Below are 17,343 nucleotides of genomic sequence, written 5' to 3'. Positions count from 1 at the left end.
CATCTTACCGCGGGCCTGAAGACCGTACCTTCATGAACAATGCCTAGATATAAACCACACCACGAAGTATGTGATGATAATTAAATTGAAATCAAAAAAAAAAAAAAAAAAAAAAAAAAAAAACCTTTTCAGTGTGATCTTGTATCATTATGCCCATCCTGTCACGTTACATTTAAATTTATTGTGCTATCTCATAGCTATTCTTCTCTGTTTGCAGATGTTAGACCAGGATAGTGTTCTTTGTTCTCGGCTAGAAATAGCTTTACAAAATAAGTAATTGTACCTTACTGAACCCGTGTTCAGCAGTTGTCTACGATCATGAAAATGCACTTTTTGTACGTCGCTTTGGATAAAAGCGTCTGCTAAATGAATGTAATGTAATGTAATGTAATATAAACAGCTTGTGTCACTCCTCATGTTTACCAGAGAAAGATTAAGGCTTGGGCAGGTGCACCAGCACAAGTACTTCCACATATGGGCTAAGAAACCCTGCTGGAATACACATAAATGAAATAAGCATTATATAGTCTCTCTCAGACTCTACAGATGCTTCTGTCATCCGGAATAAGGAGGTGAATCAGGTGCACCACCATAGGGTTGCAGTTCCATATAGTACCAGCAGAGGCACTAAACCCTGGTACCAAATAACACATGAACAAAGTGCCCCCAGAGAGCTATAAAGCCATTACACACAGGGAAAGTAATTGGCAGGATGATAATTAAACTGTGAAAGTGCAGAAGGCAGGACAAAACATTGTGTATAACCAGCTCAATATTTGAGCTGTACGCAACCAAATAGACTGTAGGGAACTGCTGTTTCAGAATGATGGGATTGGCAGGGGGTTTGTAGCTGCAGGATTATGGCAACTAGTTCACAGTTGAGCATATTTAAATTTCACGTGGTGCTATTTCATAGTATTTCCGATTATCTCATTTGGATCCACGACGAAAAATGAATGCTCATGTCAGAAGTGGGATTCGAACCCACGCCTCCAGAGGAGACTGCGACCTGAACGCAGCGCCTTAGACCGCTCGGCCATCCTGACGAAGCTGGCGACGTGGAGCAGTGAAGGCTTTTTACGGGTTTCAACATAATGAAAGTAAACGTATTTTCAATATAGTACTAAATTCTTAAACGTACATCCAGGCTTCAAATTAACACACCGGAACGGATGCTTTTATTGCTTAACGTAGCACGTTTTAGGTGCATAGGTTGACATCGGTAGGATATTATTAGACATCTGCTTAGCAAAGCCGGGTATACGATAATGATAATTAAAACCAGTTCACAATGGATGAATGAGTAGATTCATTCGGCGGAATGTTAGATACTTTCAGGCGATTTGCAGGCGCGTGCTCATATTTTATCCCGGCCAATTTTGTTCTCCCTAAGTATTTGGCTTTATACAATCAAACTAGATAACCTACGCCTAATGCTTTGCACATGGTTTATATTTTTCACCGTTTAGGATATATTTTGTCACTATATTCTTTTTTATTTTTATTTTTTTACGGTGTTCCAGTATGGGGTCCTTGAATCTTTCTATCTGTAATCCTGTCGCACGCAATCTATACCGAAGGTTTCCAAAACGGAGTCCAAAATATTTCACCATTTAAAAGTTTTTTGACATTTGTCATTACAAGCATATTTAATAAATTAGACTTTCCCATAAAATTTTATAACAATTTCACAAACCTTCAGAAAAAGCCAGAATTTGGTTGGTAAAACATGGGTAATCTTATGATTTCCATAAATATTCAGCTAGTATTTATAATGTACTAAAGACATATTTTAAAAAGACTTAAAAAGTATTAATATGTTTTTTTTTTCTGTTAGCTCGACATCATTATAAAAGAAGGTCACCCTCAATGATCTTCCAAGATATAAATAAAGGTGAATTGAATTTAATCTGTTTTTAACGGCTTCATGATTAAGACATGGTTCCTTACGCTAGCGTGGTAAACAGCCCGGCGCTGGTGTTTACCTGCAGTTTGCAGGGGGTGTTTTTTGGGGGCTTTGGGAGCCCCCTTTTCTGTGTTATAAACTGCGCTCTCTTCCTTTCCCCTCGTGTGAGGGACTATCAGAGCACAGTGAGGTCACTGCAGGCCTCTGATCAGAATCTTAACTCTTCTGGAACATTTGTCCTGCTGTTTTTGCAGATTTCATTCTCTTAATATTTCCTTAATATGAAGTGTAATGTATTACATTGGAGCAACAGCGGATGGACTGCTGAAATCAAATCTGGAGAATTTGTCTTTTAGTCCACTTTTCACTGCAGAGAGTGAAATATCAGTCCTAAGTTTAGATGGCGAGTTCTGTTGCGTCTACTACTTTTAGAAATACACAGACCCTCTGGGACACCTGGACACACTGCCACATCTTCTGAGCGACGTCCCCCAGCCTGACCACTGTGCTCACTGGAGTATTCCCTACATGGGACAGGTACGATCACTAGAGTATTCACTACATGGGACAGGTGTGATCACTGGAGTATTCACTACATGGGACAGGTGCGATCACTAGAGTATTCCCTACATGGGACAGGTGTGATCACTAGAGTATTCCCTACATGGGACAGGCATAATCGCTACAGAATTTACATGTCCTGATTTTGAGGTGTCTACATACCTCTGGTCACTAAACTAATGGGTCTGTGTGTAAAAGTTTCCACAAAATGATAATTACTCAGATATAAAGGTCAAAGGGACGTGGGTTTCCCCAAGAGCCCATTGCCCTTTTAAAGCACCCCCCCCCCCGCCCCCCCTCACCGCCTCGCCTATTCAGCACATACTGATGCTCAGAGAGTTAATATGAGCAAAGCTCTTTTGTTAATTTAGGCATTAAACAGCACTTTTCTCCCTTTGAGGGAGCTGCACACCAAACGCACTGCTGCTGGATCTCACTGTAGACAGTGTCTGTGAATGTCCCGTTAAAGGTGATGGATCTCAGCGTAGACGGTGTCTGTGAATGTCACGTTAAAGGTCATGGATCTCACTGTAGACAGTGTCTGTGAATGTCCCGTTAAAGGTGATGGATCTCAGCGTAGACGGTGTCTGTGAATGTCACGTTAAAGGTGATGGATCTCAGCGTAGACGGTGTCTGTGAATGTCACGTTAAAGGTGATGGATCTCAGCGTAGACGGTGTCTGTGAATGTCACGTTAAAGGTGATGGATCTCAGCGTAGACAGTGTCTGTGAATGTCACGTTAAAGGTGATGGATCTCAGCGTAGACAGTGTCTGTGAATGTCCCGTTAAAGGTGATGGATCTCAGCGTAGACGGTGTCTGTGAATGTCCCGTTAAAGGTGATGGATCTCAGCGTAGACGGTGTCTGTGAATGTCACGTTAAAGGTGATGGATCTCAGCGTAGACAGTGTCTGTGAATGTCACGTTAAAGGTGATGGATCTCAGCGTAGACGGTGTCTGTGAATGTCACGTTAAAGGTGATGGATCTCAGCGTAGACGGTGTCTGTGAATGTCACGTTAAAGGTGATGGATCTCAGCGTAGACGGTGTCTGTGAATGTCCCGTTAAAGGTGATGGATCTCAGCGTAGACGGTGTCTGTGAATGTCCCGTTAAAGGTGATGGATCTCAGCGTAGACGGTGTCTGTGAATGTCCCAGTGTGTCAGCAGCAGGTTTTAGCTCATATACTATTTCCGCATAGCCGAGAATGCGGGGAAATTTCTGACTCATTTCCCTCTGCCTGCTGTTGAGATGCAGGGCTGGGAGGAAGTGAGGTCAGAGATTCCTTAGACCCCCCACCTTTAATCATTATGTGTAATAATACATGCTTGGATATGTATGTATATGCATGCAGGCATTTGTGAATATGCGTGTGAGTCTGTGTGCATGTGTGTGTGTGCGTGTGTGCATGTGGGCATGTTAGCATGTATGTGTTTGCGTGTGTGTGTAAGCATGTATGTGTGTGCGTGTGTGTGTGTGTATGTGAGCATGTGTGTGTGTGTGTGTGTGTAAGCATGTATGTGTGTGTGTGTGTGTGTGTGTGTGTGTGTGTGTGTGTGTGTGTATGTGAGCGTGTGTGTGTGTGTGTGTATGTGAGCATGTGTGTGTGTATATGTGTATGTGAGCATGTGTGTATGTGAGCATGTGTGTGTGTGTGTATGTGTATGTGAGCATGTGTGTATGTGTATGTGAGCATGTGTGTGTGTGTGTGTATGTGAGCATGTGTGTATGTGAGCATGTGTGTGTGTGTGTATGTATGTGTGTGTGTGTGTGTGTGTATGACCGTGAGCATGAGCATGTGTGTGTGTGTGTGTGTGTGTGTGTGTGTGTATGTGAGCATGTGTGTGTGTGTGTGTGTGTGTGTACGTGAGCATGTGTGTGTGTGTGTGTGTGTATGTGAGCATGTGTGTGTGTGTGTATGTGTATGTGAGCATGTGTGTATGTGTATGTGAGCATGTGTGTGTGTGTGTGTATGTGAGCATGTGTGTGTGTGTGTGTGTATGTGAGCATGTGTGTGTGTGTGTGTGTGTGTGTGTGTGTGTGTATGTGTATGTGAGCATGTGTGTGTGTATATGTGTACGTGAGCATGTGTGTGTGTGTGTGTGTGTGAGAGCATGTGTGTGTGTGTGTGTATGTGAGCATGTGTGTGTGTGTGTATGTGTATGTGAGCATGTTTGTATGTGTATGTGAGCATGTGTGTGTGTGTGTGTATGTGAGCATGTGTGTGTGTGTGTGTGTATGTGAGCATGTGTGTGTGTGTGTGTGTGTGAGAGCATGTATGTGTGAGCATGTGCGTGTGAGATTCTCAGGTAGATTAGGACCCACATGCTGCAGTGTAATTGCTTGTAAAACGTTGCAGTCGGTGTATCTGCAGGACAGACAGCAGCAGAAGGAAAAGGGTGCTAATGCGCTCTGTGAGGCCTGTGAGGGTCTGTCTGTGAGGCTTTGCCTGTGAGGGTTTGTCTGTGAGGGTCTGTCTGTGAGGGTCTGCCTGTGAGGGTCTGTCTGTGAGGGTTTGCATGTGAGGGTCTATCTGTGAGGGTCTTTTATGAGGGTCTGTCTGTGAGGGCCTTTTATGAGGGTCTGTCTGTGAGGGTCTTTTAATGAGGGTCTGTCTGTGAGGGTTTGTGTATGAGGGTTTATCTGTGAGGGTTTGTTTATGAGGGTCTGTCTGTGAGGGTTTATCTGTGAGGGTTTGTTTATGAGGGTCTGTCTGTGAGGGTCTTTTATGAGGGTTTATCTGTGAGGGTTTGTTTATGAGGGTTTGTCTGTGAGGGTCTGTCTGTGAGGGTAGGTTTGTGAGGGTTGGTTTGTGAGGGTTTGTTCAGTGTGTTATTTTGGGGGTTATTTTGGGGGGCTCGTTCGGTGGGTTTGTTCGGCTCGGTCCACAGAGAGCAGCGCGGCGCTGTGGGCCAGACTCAGGCCCGCTGTGCGGCTCTATCTCTGGGAAACAGGTGTGCGGCTGACCGGCTGCAGCATTCTCTCCCAGGTGGAGGTGGGCAGCGCCGGTTTGGGGGCGTCTCCAGCCCTGCTGTGGCACCTCAGTGCATGGCAGGCTTCCCTCGCACAGTCTGCTCTATTCTTCCCGCGCCCTGCTGTAGCCCCGTACGCCCCCCCCCCCCACCCCCCCGCAGCCCGCGCCACACAGCACAATAGCAGCTTCGTCCCATAATCCTCTGCTCCACATAGCTGCTTCCTTACACAAGCAGCCAGCATCCTCTGCCAGGTACAAATCATAAAACCTATTATTATTCTGCAACAAATTAACTCCTCCCTCATCCCCACCCCCCTCTGCTTTTCTGGAAAGAGCTTCTCTCCCTATTTTTCTTTTTCATTAAGGTACCAAATTATGATTATATGCTTCGTAGAGATTTTTCCGGCCCTTTGTCTTCGCAGCGAATGCAGTACCTGGCACTGTAATAATGAGGAATGTGTAAAAATCGGAGCCTCGTCCTGTAAGAGCGTCTGAATGCTGGGGTGTGTTTCTGTGTGGCTGTTCACAGCAGGTCTGAGTTTATTAATACATGCTTTTACATTACCAAGGACAACAGCAACATGGAGAAAAATGGGAATACTGTTTATTAATTCACTCTTATTTGACTTTCCTAAAAATGCTGCAGTCAAGCTTAGATCCCAGACCTGGAGTCACAGCACTGAGGCCTAGTGTTTTAGCAGAGCAGAGTCACAGCACTGAGGCCTAGTGTTTTAGCAGAGCAGAGTCACAGCACTGAGGCCTAGTGTTTTAGCAGAGCAGAGTCACAGCACTGAGGCCTAGTGTTTTAGCAGGAGCACAGCATGAGGCCTAGTGTTTTAGCACACGAGTCAGCTGAGGCCTAGTGTTTTAGCAGAGCTGAGTCACAGCACTGAGGCCTAGTGTTTTAGCAGAGCTGAGTCACAGCACTGAGGCCTAGTGTTTTAGCAGAGCTGAGTCACAGCACTGAGGCCTATTGTTTTAGCAGAGCTGAGTCACAGCAGCAAGGCCATGGGCTTTAGCTAGATGTCTGAGCATTTCTGTGGCAGGAAACAGGAAACAGGAAGGAGACTACCTGACAAACAGACAACGAGACGGCGGACCGTGTTTAAAGCAGACGGAGAGGGCCTCAGACCAGCTCTTCCTGGCTATTTCAGTACCTGCTCTGATTAACACACCTGGCCTTAATGTGGACTGTGCCTCAGACAGGGCCAGCACAGCTGCCAGACCCCACTGGGTGTCCCAGACACATCCCGTCTCATACACATAACACTTTACTCTTTCCAAGGTTAGGTTTTTTTGTTAATCAATTATTTATGAAAATAAATTGCAGATGGCAGAGAGGTCAGACTATAAGTGCACATGAAAAGTTATCAGAGATCTGCAAAGATTGTGTAAGGAGAAATTGCCATAGATCCCCAGTGTGTTATCCAGTTTCTTCAGACATTATGGGAAAAGCAATGAAAGCAGAGGAAACTGTGCTTGATTCCTCTGAATCATTGGTAAGGTCAGATATGTTCCACACGCGTAAAATAACAGTATAGCTCATGTGCCAGTGTTATTTAATAATGATTATCGAGGGTGGCAGTAACTTTGGAGGAGACTGGTACACATATTGTCAGGAGTAAGGTCTGGGTGGAACAGCCCCCCCCCCCCCCCCCCCCCCCCGGCACGTGCTGTACCAGGAGTACACATTTTGCCCTGTTCCCCCGACATTTACATATAGAAATAAATAATATATACAACCGAGTCTGCAGACCTGATATTTGTCTGCCTGTCTGTCTGTGTGATTTATGATCTGTACGTCTGTGGGATTGGTGTTAGGGTTAGAGTTAGAGAGAGATGGGGTTAGGGTTAGAGTTAGAGAGAGACGGGGTTAGGGTTAGAGTTAGAGAGAGATGGGGTTAGGGTTAGAGTTAGAGAGAGATGGGGTTAGGGTTAGAGTTAGAGAGAGACTGGGTACCTGGGTTAGGGTTAGGGTTAGAGAGAGACGGGGTACCTGGGTTAGGGTTAGAGTTAGAGAGAGACTGGGTACCTGGGTTAGGGTTAGGGTTAGAGAGAGACGGGGTACCTGGGTTAGGGTTAGAGAGAGAGGGGTACCTGGCTGGTCCCAGGGGTGCAGTATCCCGCAGAGTGGGGCCCAGGTTAGTCTCCACACTGACCTACTGCAGGTACTGTTATTAACGAAGGGTCAGAGGTGAAAGGTCAGTGTTACAGTTAGGGTTGTCTTCCTCTGACTTGGCAGTTAACCCGCAGGCAACAGCAAATTATTATCATTATTCAAAAAATTTTCACAAGAAAAAAAAATTTCACTTTAAAAGATCCAGAAAAGCATTTTATGGCAGAAATGGCAACATAAATACCTCTTCTTCTTCTTAATAATAATAGTAATAATAATAATAATCATCATCATCATCATAATAATCATAATCATAATATCCCATGGTTGTTTATAGCAGTAGTAATAGCAATATTACAACTAGTGCATTGTTGATAGGGCTTATTTCTGTCCTTCTACATGCAAGAAACTGTAGGGGCTTTCTCCCTTGTATGTATGTCTGTGGTCTATGTGTGTGTGTGTGAGTATGTGTATGTGAGCATGTGAGTGTGTGTGTGTGTGTGTGTGTGTGTGATGGTGAGTGATTGTGTGTGGTGTAGTCGAGTAGTGTGGTGTGTCGTGGTGTATGTGTGTGGTCTGATAGGTAGTAGTGTGTGTGTGTGTGTGTGTGAGTGTGAGTGATGTGTGTGTGGTGTGTGAGTGATGTGTGTGTGTGTGTGAGTGTGTGATGTGTCTGAGTGAGTTAGTGTGTGGTGTGTGTGTGTGGAGTGTGTGTGAGTGTGTATGTGTCTGAGTGAGTTATGTTGTGTGTGTGTGTTGTGGAGTGAGTGTGTGGTGGTGTGAGTGTGTGTCTGAGTGAGTTAGTGTGTGTGTGTGGTGTGAGTGAGTTGTGTGGTGTATGTGTTGAGTGAGTTAGTGTGTGTGTGTGCGTGTGTGAGTGAGTAAGTGTGTGTGTGTGAGTGTGTGTGAGTGTGTATGTGTCTGAGTGAGTTAGTGTGTGTGTGTGAGTGTGTGTGAGTATGTGTGAGTGTGTATGTGTCTGAGTGAGTTAGTGTGTGTGTGTGCGTGTGTGAGTGAGTAAGTGTGTGTTCACGCATATGTTTAGTGGGCTGAATAAGGCGTGTAAAGTCATAAGGGCGTAAGATGCTAATCAGCACACGGTGTTTCCTCTCGCTGAGCACAGAGTGCGTCCTCTTCCCTCCCGACGGCCTTTTAATACGGGACAGCCGGGACCCAAACATCCTGACCGAGACGTTCGCTTATCAGGCAGGAAACACCTCTCCTCTGGCACATCCTCTGCGCCACTAACGCGACTCAACCATTCCCAAAAACGCAGGAAGAACAGCCAGACACCAGGATTTGTCAAAGCCCCTAGAATTCCTTTTATCAAAAGAAGAATAAAAAGGAAAAATGTGGAACGTGTAAAATAGTCAACAGCCTTCTCTTATTTATTTATATCCCTCAAGATTCCCGAAGTCTGCACTGGCAAGATACCACACAGCCTCAGCGCTCACCGAGAAAAAACCTATCGGCACGAGCGACTGTACATGTGCTTCCCGCATTCGCCCACGCGTGTGTGCGTGTGAGCGTGTGAGCGTGTGTGCGCGTGAGCGTGTGAGCATGTGAGCGTGTGAGCATGTGAGCGTGTAAGCGTGTGAGCATGCAAGCATGTGAGCGTGTGAGCATGTGAGCATGTGCGCGTGTAAGCGTGTGAGCATGTGCGCGTGTGAGCATGTGAGCGTGTAAGCGTGTGAGCGTGTGTGCGTGTGTGCGTGTGAGCGTGTGAGCGTGTGAGCGTGTGAGCGTGTGTGCGTGTGAGCATGTGTGCGTGTAATCGTGTGAGCGTGTGTGCGTGTGAGCGTGTGTGCGTGTGATCATGTGTGCGTGTGAGCATGTGAGCATGTGAGCGTGTAATCGTGTGAGCATGTAAGCGTGTGAGCGTGTATGCGTGTGAGCATGTGTGCGTGAGCGTGTAAGCATGTGAGCGTGCGAGCGTGTGAGCGTGTGAGTATGTGAGCATGTGAGCATGTGAGCATGTAAGCGTGTGAGCATGTGAGCGTGTGAGAGTGTGAGCGTGTGAGCATATAAGCGTGTGAGCGTGTGAGCATGTAAGCGTGTGAGCATGCGAGCGTGTGAGCGTGTAATCGTGTGAGCATGTAAGCGTGTGAACGTGTGTGCGTGTAATCGTGTGAGCGTGAGCATGTGAGCGTGTGTGCGTGTAATCGTGTGAGCGTGTTCGTGTGTGTAGCTGTGTAGGGTAGCGTGTGTGAGCATGTAGTGTACTTAGCTGTGGCGTGTGAGATGTAGCTCGTATGTGCGGTGTAGTGTGAGCGTGTGCGTGTGTGTGCGAGCGTGTGTGCGTGTGTGCGTGTAAGCGTGTCAGCATGTGAGCATGTAAATGTGTGTGCGTACGTACGTGCGTGTGTGTGTGTGTGTGTGTACTCTATAAATGTGTTTACTACTCTTTGGTCCAGTAGAATGCACATGGAAACTGAAGAACAATAGATTTTATATTATGAATAATATGTTTATTTAATACCTTTATTTCCACAGATGATTTTGACCCGGCTGGGTCTGACAGAAAGAGCTCACCTATGATACATCATCTTCTCCTGTCTGCTCAAATTACACAAGGTCACCTGCCATGTCACCGGTCGCACTGCACATACACACAATGCAGTTTACCAGAGAACTGCAGGTGGTTGTAGCTTATTGCATAACACACACAAAGTGACATCATCTCTCACTGCCCTCACCTGCAGGCCCGGATGCCACCACTACCCGCTGCTGTATGGGTGCCCAGGGGCTCGACCAGCTCTCTTTATTTATATAGAGTCCTTCTATTTGCATTTAAATTAATTTCACAAACCTAAATCAGCATACAGTAATTATCATAATTATCATTATTATTTTTCTCATCAATACTAATGTGAGTAAGTTACATATTAAGAGTGAAAAGGAAAACGATGGAAGGTTTTCTTCAGGACCCACGGCGGTGGCAGCAGTCAATGAGCACTGCTAGCAGCCAGCCGCTGAGGTAAAACTCCCACTTTCACTAAATAAAGGGACATACACATTTAAACAGCGAATAAGAAACAACCGCTATAATACGCAACATTAGCATATAAATAGTATATATCTGTACATGCCAAAACAATTACAAAACATAATTAAACCACAGCAAGTCCACTGGTGCGTTTTTTCCAGAGACGAGAGACAGAAGCAAAAAAAAAACTTCAGTGTTTATCTGTTCATCCCTGAGCTGTCCAAAAACCCAAAGTGTCCTCCTCTCTCTCTCTCTCTCTCTCTCTCTCATTTTCTTCGTCAGTCCCCCTGCTATGGGCAGAGGTCTCCATTGGCGATATAGCTTTTTATAGCTGCTCCCCGTCATAAATGCGTGTGCGTGTGCATGGGATGGGGGGTGGGGCGCATCTAGGGTAGCCAGTAGCAGGAAGGATGGAGATGGGGTGGGGGGGGGGTGAGGTGTGGGTGGGGGGCTGGGGGGAGGTGGAGGTGTTTAGGAGATCCCGTAGTTGTTGTAGTAAGCGGCGGCGGCGGTGGGGGGTGGGGTGGGGTGGGGTGTGTGGGTGGGGGGCTGGGGGTGAGGTGGAGGTGTTTAGGAGATCCCGTAGTTGTTGTAGTAAGCGGCGGCGGTGGTGGGGGGTGGGGTGGGGTGTGGGTGGGGGGCTGGGGGCTCGGTGGAGGTGTTTAGGAGATCCCGTAGTTGTTGTAGTACGCGGCGGTGGCATCGGCCAGCACAGAGATCAGGCTGGTTTCGGAGGTGCTGGAGGGGCAGCTGACGGGCGTCACCTGGATGTGTCCCGTGACGGCCACGCCCTGGTCCAGGTGTGCGCTGGAGTTCAGGTACTGATCAAACTCGTCCCTGTCCACCTCCGCCAACAGCTCGGCCTGGGTCAGCTGGTCCAGCGTCTCCAGGTGACCGTGGTTGCCGTGGCTGCCATGGTTGCCATGTTCAGGTGGGGGGGACAGCTGGCCCAGATGGGGGGGCAGGCTGTGGGGCACTGGGGGGAAGGAGGGGCTGTAATAGGAGGGTGGGGGCATCACCATGTGGGCGGAGCCACCGCAGTGCAGGGAATTCTGGGAGAAGTCAGGGTGGTAGGGGGCCGGGCCGCTCATGTGGGATTTGGGGCAGGAGGAGGAGGAGGAGGGGGAGGAGGAGGAGGAGTAGAAGGAGGAAGAGGAGGTGGAAGAGGGGTCGTCCAGCGGGGACATCTCCGGTGGGGTGGGGAGGCCGTAGGGGTAGGAGTCGAACCGGCCGCCGGGCCCTGGGGGGTCGCGGAACGCGCGGATGGTGGGAAGGCCGGCGACCGCCTCCTCCTCGGGCTCCAGGGCGTGGCAGCGGGCGTGGCAGTCGGGCAGGGCGTTCTGGTCGGGGCCCAGGCTGCCCAGCAGGAAGCCCGGCTCCGCCCGCTTGCAGGCGCGCTTCAGCTGCTTCTTCCTGCGGGGGCGGTACTTGTAGTTGGGGTAGTCCTGCATGTGCTGCACCCGCAGCCTCTCCGCCTCCTCCACATACGGCCGCTTCTGCCCCGGGGACAGCGCCTTCCACGACTTCCCTGCGCACAGACAGCAACCAATCAGCACCTCGCACCGACCCACGCCCCGCCCACAACCCTAACCCCAACCCTACATCACCTCCCACTGACCCACGCCCCGCCCACAACCCCAAACCTACATCACCTCCCACTGACCCACCACCACAACCGCAAACCTACATCACCTCCCACTGACCCACGCCCCGCCCACAACCCTAACCCCAACCCTACATCACCTCCCACTGACCCACGCCCCGCCCACAACCCCAAACCTACATCATCTCCCACTGACCCACGCCCCACCCACAACCCCAAACCTACATCACCTCCCACTGACCCACGCCCCGCCCACAACCCCAAACCTACATCTTCTCCCACTGACCCACGCCCTGCCCACAACCCCAAACCTACATCATCTCCCACTGACCCACGCCCCACCCACAACCCCAAACCTACATCACCTCCCACTGACCCACGCCCCGCCCACAACCCCAAACCTACATCTTCTCCCACTGACCCACGCCCCTGCCCACAACCCCAAAGCTACATCAAAGGGGGCAAATCTCTGCATAAGGATGTAACTCTGTTTAGCTCTGGTTCAGTAATACCTGCATTGAAACTGAAAAACTATAATTTCGTTCATGTGTTTGAATAGTATTCTTCTCAGCTGGGTCTAACACAAAATTGAGAGAATGCATAACATTATTTATTTGACACGTTAAGGAGCAGACATAAGAAATTCTACATTACATTACAGACATTTAGCAGATGCTCTTATCCAGAGCGACTTACACTACTTTTACATAGCATTTTTATTTTTTTACATTGTATCCATTTATGCAGCTGGATATATACTGAAGCAAATCAGGTTAAGTACCTTGCTCAAGGGTACAACGGCAGTGTCCTACCCGGGAATCAAACCTATGACCTTTTTGTTACAAGCGCAGTTCCTTACCCACTGTGCTACACTTCCGCCGAATTCGCCTCTTCTCAACTCATAACAGTTTGGATTAGTAAAACCGGGGGGAAATAATATGCAGTCCTTTTTAAATAAAGTATTAAATATGTTTGCCTTTTGTAAAATAAATGAATAAATTAAGTTTAAATTAAGGTAGCTGGAGGTATCAGAAACGTGTTTCACCAGCAATAAACACTTTCCAGCTCATCCCATCACCTGAAGGCCTTTCGTAGCGTTACAGACACGGAGCAGACACTCCTATCCAGAGACTCAAAAACAAGTGCAGAGATCAGCCAACACAACCGTCTCACTCTTCTACTAATAAAACACAAAGACCTTCAGAAAATATATGTATTTACATCCACCGCCCTAAAACTGATACTTTACATGGCATTTGTTTTTGACAGAAAACAGATTGTATATGATAATAAAATCTAATTTCATTTCTAGATGTACGTTTATTTATTCACGTCACTTAAATTGTATATGATTCGATAAGATATCACTGACCGTCTTGCGGGTTTCAAATTTTTCACAGAATCAGTTTTGACAATTGGATTTATGAATTTTAAATTTTACCGTCTTAAATATGCTACGAATTGTGGGTTTTCTCCAACTTAGGAATTATAGAAATGACAACATCCAGCCTAATACAAGTTGAATTACAACCTTCTCAATGCCGTAATAAGACTGAAATTTCTGACGGTAGGCCTATTGGATTTATGAAATCAGTACAAACTGGTTGGATGTTTAAGCCGAGTGAAATCAGTACAAGCTGGTTGGATGTTCAAGCCGAGGTGTTCGCCTAAATGCTGTCAGCGGAGTAAAACTTCTTGACCAAGTGGCTGTGAAAACAAAATATATTAAAAAACGAACAAATAATTGTAATGGTCTGTCATTGGCTGGAACTCTATTTCTTCCAACGTAATTAATCCCGCCGCTTTTTTAAATCATTTTGAGCCAAATGTGTACTTGTCATTAATGAATGGCTTGCATTTCAAACAAAACAAAACCGCGAATTACTGCAACAGTATTTAAAACGAGGAAATCACGTTTGAATATCTGTGACAAAGTTATTTCGTGGGGTTAATATTTTAATATCAAAGGGCACTTAAATGGGTGCTTTAGTTCACAGCAACTGTCGGCGACGCATGATATCATAAATAAGCATGATTCGTTATAATATCTGGATGAGTCATAAGTGCTTCACGGACCACAGTAAGTCAAGGAAGGTTACACACTGAAACGTTTTCATTAACTCAATTTGAACGAGTATTTAATTTAATACTACACGTACACTATTTTTTTCTAAATTTTTTTTTACAAGGCTCGCAAGTTTTTATTGTCCCTTCGAAGGCGCCCCTCGTATGGAATAAAAGTTTACACAAAACTTCTTTCTCAGTTGAAAAGCCAACCTCAGTGCGGTTAGCGCGAGTCTTTACATCTGCAGTCAGGACACACAGCCAGTACAATCGGCTGTGTATCCTGTATTTATACAAAACTTTAATTTAGTATTAATAAAATATTATTATTGTTATTATTATTATTATTATTATTATAATAGCTGGAAGAAGAGAGAAGCAATCGTATCGACGGTACTAAAGCTACCAAAATGTAATGTAAAATACAGTTTCAACAAGCTGTAATATTTTACAAACGCAACACCATCCAGGAGAATAACATTGTTAATAATAAAAATAAAAATATTATTATTATTATTATTATTACCATTAATATTTTAAACTGCTGTTGTTATTACAAGACACTGATTGTAATATCAATGTGTTGCTAATAATAATAATAATAATAATAATAATAATAATAATAATAATAATAATAATACAAGATTCTTTTGAGGGAATCGTGGTTTTCGGCTCACCTAGCATTTTGCTCAGTTCCGCATTATGAAGGTCTGGATTCTGCACCGCAAGCCGCTTGCGTTCATCTTTCGCCCAAACCATGAAGGCGTTCATGGGTCTTCTAATGCGCGGCTCCGCGCCTTTGTCCCCCGCGGGTCTGTGCGCAGCGTGTCCGTCCGGCAGGTCTCCCTCTCCCGCGGAGGACTCGAAGCTCTCCGGCCACGGGGAGTACGCACTAATCAAAGTGGCCATCTGCGCGCCTGCGGTCCTGAAATAAACTTCTGCCGTGATTCGTGCGTCCCCTCTTCCGGTAGACTAATTGTTTTTTCTTTCCAGGTAATTAGTTTCATGTACCACAGAAATTATCTTTGTGAGTTTCTCGCTGAAAGGCTGATTATTGTAGGAAAAAACAATCTGTTTATACCCGTTCTTGCTCTGGTACATACAGACTAACCTGTGCTGAATGCTCAGATTTGTGTGCCGTGCAGATATTAAGTGTTGGGCTGAACTCCGCCTCACGAGCTGTGATTCACTCCTTCCGTGTGTTCGCAGCTCTTATAGTTCAGGAGCAGGTTTTAAAGTCCCGAAGGAATTTCAGCTCCTCCTTGATTGCAACTTGAGACGCAAAGAAAGAAAAAAGAAAGAAGAAACTAAATACAAAACCTCTTCCTTAATAAAACGTGATTTTCATGTAATGGTCGATTTTAATGCCTACGCGTTTAATTTTCTCAGTTTTATCAATTACACTTTTTCATCAATTACCTATTGTTTAAATATCAATTTAAAAAACATTAACATCACATAATACATTATATAATTATAAAATATTCGGGTGGTGTTAATACCATTACGCATCAACATCAAAAGTGCAAGAACAACCGCTTTACCTGAAAATAAAGGACTTCTCAAATTACCCGTTCTTGTCAGCGCACACATTTATTTTAGGCCCTACAGAGTGCATATTCCGTATTTACTCCATTTAAATGTAGCAGAACACGTTTATTCGTTTATAGGGCTAATAATTAAATAGTGTAACACAGTGTAAAGTTTAATATTTGCAATTGTGGAAATTTTGAAAAGGCAAAGTATTCAGAATTGTGTTACCTTACCCAACAATACAAACTACTCAGAGCACAGAATTTATTTTACACATTTGTTTATCCATGACGTGAAATGACGCGAATACTCTGTAGTACTTTTTTTGCTACAAGGCAAAGGAAATTTTGTAACCGTCAATATCCCCTATGCGTAGCTTTCAGAAGTTCACAGACCGGTCCCTTCTTGTAGCGGCGAATTGGGTATATGATATGCGCCTCGCGCGTTGGCGGCGCAATTTATTGCACCATTGCGGTTGCTCGCGACCTTGACTTAAACTTATTTAACTCTTTTTGGGTTCTTATGTGATTGGAATCCGGGTACATACGCCTAAATAATGGCTGAGGACAGAGAGATGACTCTATAACAAAAAATAAAATAGAATTTGGCATTCTAATAAAGATAAACCTGAGCCACTAAAAAACCAGTCATTCAACTTTTAATGGATCCTATTTCTAAACGGGCACACCTGTGGCCTTGGCGGATTTTAAGCATCCAGACACCAGATTTTAGTCTCGTCTCATCTGTGATTGCGATCTGTCCTTCGAAACTTTTTGAACTGGGAGTGAGTGCAAGAGCTTAGATTAGCAGTGTGCCCAGCTTTGGCCAGAGAGCTCTTTTCCAGCAGTCAGACTAAGGCTTCCTGTTGACAGCACATTCCACAGACAGCCACCGCACATGATGCAGAAACGGCAGGAAAGCCCTCTAAGAACTGCGCGCAGCCCGCTCCTTTCCTGCCGCGCGCTCCCTTCAGCGATGTGTCAGCCACGTCTGCGTGATTTACGCCCCCCGAAACAGGAAACAACACCTGATGCCCCAGATTGCAGGGCCTTGTGAAATATATCCCTCCACTTCCTGCCCCACGCGCGCGAGCGTTGCACCTCTGCGAGTTCAGCCTGGAGAGCCATAGGCTACACATATCCCTGTGCCAAGCTCCTCTGTCCGGGGTATGTTTTTAAATTCGTGTCTTTGCATAATAATAATAATATTATTATTATTATTGATAACGCGTGGGACGTGTACACTAAGGAGGTGAGTGCCTCCACTCGCGGCCTCATTCGGTTGGGATGTAAACCTCCGCTTTGAGCTGGGAGGTCAGTAGGGCAACGCGCATCCTCCAGGTAACGGAAGACTGAGCTCCCCTGATTGCACTGCATCCCACTCCGAAACCCCGACGCCAGGAATGGTTGGTGAAGGTGACACCGCAAATAATTCGCGATCAATAGGCTTATGAATATCCACAATAGACTACTCGTGTTTTCATCCCAGAAAGACGTTCATAAGCCGCCACATTAATGCATGCAGATATACGCAGTGAAATATCCAGTGCTCTGATAGAGTACATATGGTCCCTACTGGGCTCATATATACACTGTTAGACTTGA

The 17,343-nt window shown here is 45.9% G+C and overlaps 1 protein-coding gene and 1 non-coding gene across 2 annotated transcripts; both read right to left on the bottom strand.

Moving 5' to 3' along the window:
• Window positions 1-963: 963 nt before the first annotated feature.
• On the bottom strand, window positions 964-1,046 carry trnal-cag (transfer RNA leucine (anticodon CAG)). Its single transcript has one exon. It is a non-coding gene; the product is annotated as a tRNA-Leu (tRNA).
• Window positions 1,047-9,997: 8,951 nt separating this feature from the next.
• On the bottom strand, window positions 9,998-16,841 carry sox7 (SRY-box transcription factor 7). The gene is made up of 2 exons (XM_064340891.1): window positions 14,884-16,841; window positions 9,998-12,067 (listed from the first exon to the last, which is right to left on the bottom strand). The coding sequence occupies exons 1-2, from the start codon at window positions 15,113-15,115 to the stop codon at window positions 11,202-11,204; spliced, it is 1,098 nt and encodes a 365-aa protein (XP_064196961.1). The 5' UTR covers window positions 15,116-16,841; the 3' UTR covers window positions 9,998-11,201.
• Between the last annotated feature and the right edge of the window lie 502 nt (window positions 16,842-17,343).

Source organism: Anguilla rostrata, chromosome 6 (assembly GCF_018555375.3).
Source record: "Anguilla rostrata isolate EN2019 chromosome 6, ASM1855537v3, whole genome shotgun sequence".
Taxonomy (NCBI): Eukaryota; Metazoa; Chordata; class Actinopteri; order Anguilliformes; family Anguillidae; genus Anguilla; species Anguilla rostrata.
Note: the sequence above shows the minus strand (reverse complement) of the source record. Positions and strands in the feature narration are given on the sequence as shown.

Bases quoted from the DNA above. Each gene is read 5' to 3' on its own strand.
- sox7 (XM_064340891.1), bottom strand. From the start codon at position 15,115: ATGGCCACTTTGATTAGTGCGTACTCCCCGTGGCCGGAGAGCTTCGAG. The intron at 12,068-14,883 runs GTGAGCCGAAAA...GTCTGTGCGCAG, and splicing joins GGAACTGAGCAAAATGCTAG to GGAAGTCGTGGAAGGCGCTG.